Below are 4,244 nucleotides of genomic sequence, written 5' to 3' on the forward strand. Positions count from 1 at the left end.
TCTTCCTCTTCCTCTTCCTCGATACGTATATTGCATCTGTATCTATATGTATACACGATAACATCATCTCCATCTTCTTCTGTCATTTTCAAATTCGTTTTATTTTCAATTTATCACATTTTCGTTTTATTTCCCGTACGTCGGACCTCCCTCGTCCGCCGGTATCACGGCCATGGGGACGTCAACAATTCTCCCAGATCTCGGAACTCAAATCGTAATCCCACTCTGCGCCGCCATAGGAATCATATTCTCTCTCATCCAATGGTTTCTTGTCTCCAAGATCAAGCTGGCGCACGAGAAACCTTCCCCCAAAAATGGCTTCAATGAATCCTTGATTGAGGAAGAAGAAGGTCTCAACGACCATGCCGTTGTTCGTAAATGTGCCGAAATTCAAAACGCTATCTCTCAAGGTAATTAATTAATTTTTTTTAATGTTTTTCTTTGATTAAATTATTAATTATTGGCCTAATCTCGGTGATTTTGATGATCGAATATCGAAAATTAGAATCATGGTTATGAATAGTGTTTTTGTTCCTTTAAATTATATATGTTGTACAGATGAGTTATAAGTAGTAATATTGTTTGGGATTGCTTATTTGAAACAACTTATGTTTTTCTAGAAAAACAATTGTCAACTTGTCAATTGTCAACTTGTTATAATTGTCAACTTATGTTTAACTTCTTCAAAAACTTCTTATTACCAGTTTGACACCCGTATAAGTTGTTTATCCAAACACTCAAAAGTGCTTATTACCGGTTTGACACCGATAAGTTGTTTTTATAAGCAATCCCAAACACCTCCTACTTCTCATTTCATAATCAGATTTTCCCTCTTTATTCTTCTCCTTTTCTTTATATATTCATCTTTACTTTCTATCATGAGTTGGATGTGCTGAATTGCTATTTGCTACTTCAGTTCAAGCTTAATTTCGGTTCTTATATTTTCATCTTAAATCTTTAATTATTTATTTCTATCAAGCTATATAATCTTTATTGAATATAGCAATGTAGCCACAGAAAGGTACACTATTTGAGTATGAGAAACAAATATATGAATTTTTACAAATTAAAAGTTAAAACCTAAGAAAATGACACTAACAAAATTTGAATTTCAACCAGGGTGGAAGAAAAACCTTACAAGCCAACTCTACCAAGGAAAATTTGTGTTCTCATTGTAGTTTCAAAATACGTACGGTGACACACAACAAATTAATACAATAACACTTTTCACAACCCTATAGAATTTTACATTACAACAGATGAACAATATGTGCGACCGAATGCTGTACATTGGGTCCGTCTCTGTAGTAATGTGTGCTTAGTTCCTTTAGGAACAACCCGGATTTTCATTTGCAACATTGAGGAAACGTGGTCCTGGGTCATAAAGCTGATAAGATTGGCACTTAAATTAACTCCTATTAACATCTACTCTCAAGGTTTACAAAACTAAGCCACATAATTAGTTAATAAATCATGCCCATTTCATATCAAACTACTAAAAGCTACAAAGGAAAAAAAAAGACATCAAATAAAAGGCTCGTTAATTAACCAAATTGCTAAAAAGAGCCCAACAAGGAAGTATATATATCCTAATTTTGTAAGATTATCAAGATAAGACAAGAAAAAGCGTAATCACGTTTAATCTCAGTATTCCAAGAGATTTCAGGGATCTTCTTACAGATCCAAATTTACAAATTAAACCTGCACGAATGAAGAACGCAAGACGATTATAACAACAAAAGGGGAAAATATTTTGAGACAGAAAGTTTATTAATTCACTAAAAACAATGAATTCATTAATTCTTCAAGAAAGTAGATTGTATTCGCTGGTTGAAGCCTATGATTAATGATGCTTTTGTAGAAGTGGCCAAGCCATATATAACCCCTATGATGTCATACCCCCATTATCTTCCTTCCTTCGTACCTACGTGGCTCAACACCACCTCATGCACCATCACTATCACGTTTTAGAACCAACATATCATTTCTGCATTTCATCTTCCATACCATTCCATTCCATTCCTCTCTTCAATCTTCTCTCTGAACTAAACTCCTACTTACTAATAATCCTCACCTTACAGCTATATCTTCATGTTAACCATATACAGATTTAAAAGGATAAAATAACAACAATAAATAAGGTCCAAAATTGACAACAACCATCCAAACATAAATCAATAATAACAAACAAACTTACATGATACATGTTTCTGGACTTGACTGACTCCAACAACTTCCGGAAGAAATAAAAGAACAAGAATACCCATATATGTTTCGGGCCATAGAAAAGAGAGCCATCCAAATCTTTTTTAAGCAAGTGATATTCTATTAAAACTACACTATGTTTCTCTAGCTTCAAGATATTGCAATAAACAGGGAATTCCCCCTTTTGCCCAATTGCCCAGTTTTAAGCTTTGAACGCAGTTCATCCTTCCAGATTTTTTTTTCCAAATACTGTTAAATATAGCCGTGTAACTAGGAAAATATTAGAACCAATCCACCATTCCGATGGAAGATAAACATGAACTTGGATGAACAATTTAAATGTTGGTAATAGCATCAAAGACGAATCCCACTTCAAGAAGAGTAGAAGATATTGAGCAATTTGTAAGAAGACGGATGAGAGATTTCACCGATTTTAAATTTGGGATGGGGATGAGTCTTTTAGGATTTTTGGAGTATGTTGAGATATTTAGGTGATTTGAATTTGGGATAGGTTTTGAGATTTCATTATCCTATAACTTTTCTTTTGATTTGAAATTTGAATTTGGTTCAACTTAAGGAAAATCTGAGGTTGAAATAGCTTTGAAAACATAAACTATCTATTTTATTGATAAACCTTGAAGATAGATAAAACTGAAATTTTCAACATACAAAGAGTATGCATTTAAAAGGAAGGAAATTTTTTTTTTTTTATTGAATTTGGTTCAACTTGAGGAAAAGTATGAGGTTGAAATATCTTTAAAAAACATAAACTATCTATTTTATTGATAAACCTTGGAGATAAAGCTGAAAAAGGAAGGAAATACTTTTTTGAAAGAAAGAAACATTGGTATTGACCATATTTGTTGGTGGAGAGTTCCAAAAGTTTGCATCAATGACTTGTACCTAATGCATCATAATTAGTAATTAAGAGATTTTCAATTTTTATGCTTCAAAAAGTAGTACTCTATGCTTGTTGTGTTGTAATTAAGACTTTGATGTAAATGCATATTAAGGTAGTGTATATATATATATATATATATATATAGAGAGAGAGAGAGAGAGAGAGAGATATGTAGAGACACCCCTTGTATATGTGCTGGTGTATAGGGCCGTTTACTAAATGGTAAGTGCTTAGCAAGTCACATCACCTTACCGGATGAATATAGCAAGGACCAACAATCTTACCCGGTAAGAGCGAAGGCAAGGACCGAGAGTCTTACCCGGTAAGTGAGGGCGACTGCTCTTACCGCAGTTAGCGCTTACCAGGTAAATTATTGCATATGATATCGTTTTGGTGGACTAAAATCTTACCCGGTAAGTAAGTGATAGTGTTGAATTTTGTCGGTAAGCATTTATCCGGGTAAGCGTTTGGTAAACGGCCCCTATATGTTCTTTTTGTGCAAAAAGGGCTTGTAACCGACAATCCTAGCCGACCTACACCACCCTGCCCTAGGACAAGTGGCAAATCAAGTACACAGAGGCTGCTAGTTGGTTGGCTTAAGAGTTGGGAGCCAGGAGCCCGACCCCCAAATGAATTGTAACTCCCACATTGTGGCTGTCAGAGTCTAATCACTGCTTCGCTACAAGAAAATTTTGGTTTATAGGACGGAGAAAATGACTAGGGGCCATGTATGTAACACCCCAAACACCACATTTGCATATAACACATATTTCATTACATAGAAATATAGTTTACATCACAAGGTCTCACTAGTACAATGATTCCTATATGTATAAAATCTACATATGAAAAATTCCAAAACAAATCTTGTACTATCACATGTAATACAACATGTATCTTCAAAAATAAGCAATCTCAAGCAGATTTCTGATACGTCTCACCCCGACCCACATTGGGATCGTATATATTTGCCTCGCAAAAGAGAGGCAGGAAACAAGTAGAGGGGGGYTGTTTGCAATTTACTTATTCTTAATTATCTTAATTAGTTGATTAGGATAGATATTAATTAGTTTATTAGGATAAATATGTTTTCCTATTTTTTAGGATTAGGGTACGACTTTATTTAAGGGACCGGCCA

The 4,244-nt window shown here is 34.3% G+C and overlaps 2 protein-coding genes across 2 annotated transcripts in view; one reads left to right on the plus strand and one right to left on the minus strand.

Annotated features, from left to right (window-relative positions):
- LOC112506832 (pyrophosphate-energized vacuolar membrane proton pump-like) overlaps positions 1–4,244 on the plus strand; it is a 12,265-nt gene continuing 8,021 nt past the window's right edge. The window contains exon 1 of the mRNA XM_025111129.1: positions 1–410. Coding sequence (XP_024966897.1) covers positions 173–410 — 238 coding nt within the window. The 5' untranslated portion in view covers positions 1–172. The remainder of the gene's footprint in view (positions 411–4,244) is intronic.
- Positions 1,438–4,244, minus strand: part of LOC112506831 (protein SRG1-like) — a 19,723-nt gene continuing 16,916 nt past the window's right edge. Inside the window, exon 5 of the mRNA XM_025111127.1 lies at positions 1,438–1,701. The gene's annotated coding sequence lies outside the window, so the exon portion shown is untranslated. The remainder of the gene's footprint in view (positions 1,702–4,244) is intronic.

The sequence above is a fragment of the Cynara cardunculus genome (genome assembly GCF_001531365.2).
Source record: "Cynara cardunculus var. scolymus isolate 2C chromosome LG 2, CcrdV1, whole genome shotgun sequence".
Lineage (NCBI taxonomy): Eukaryota > Viridiplantae > Streptophyta > Magnoliopsida > Asterales > Asteraceae > Cynara > Cynara cardunculus.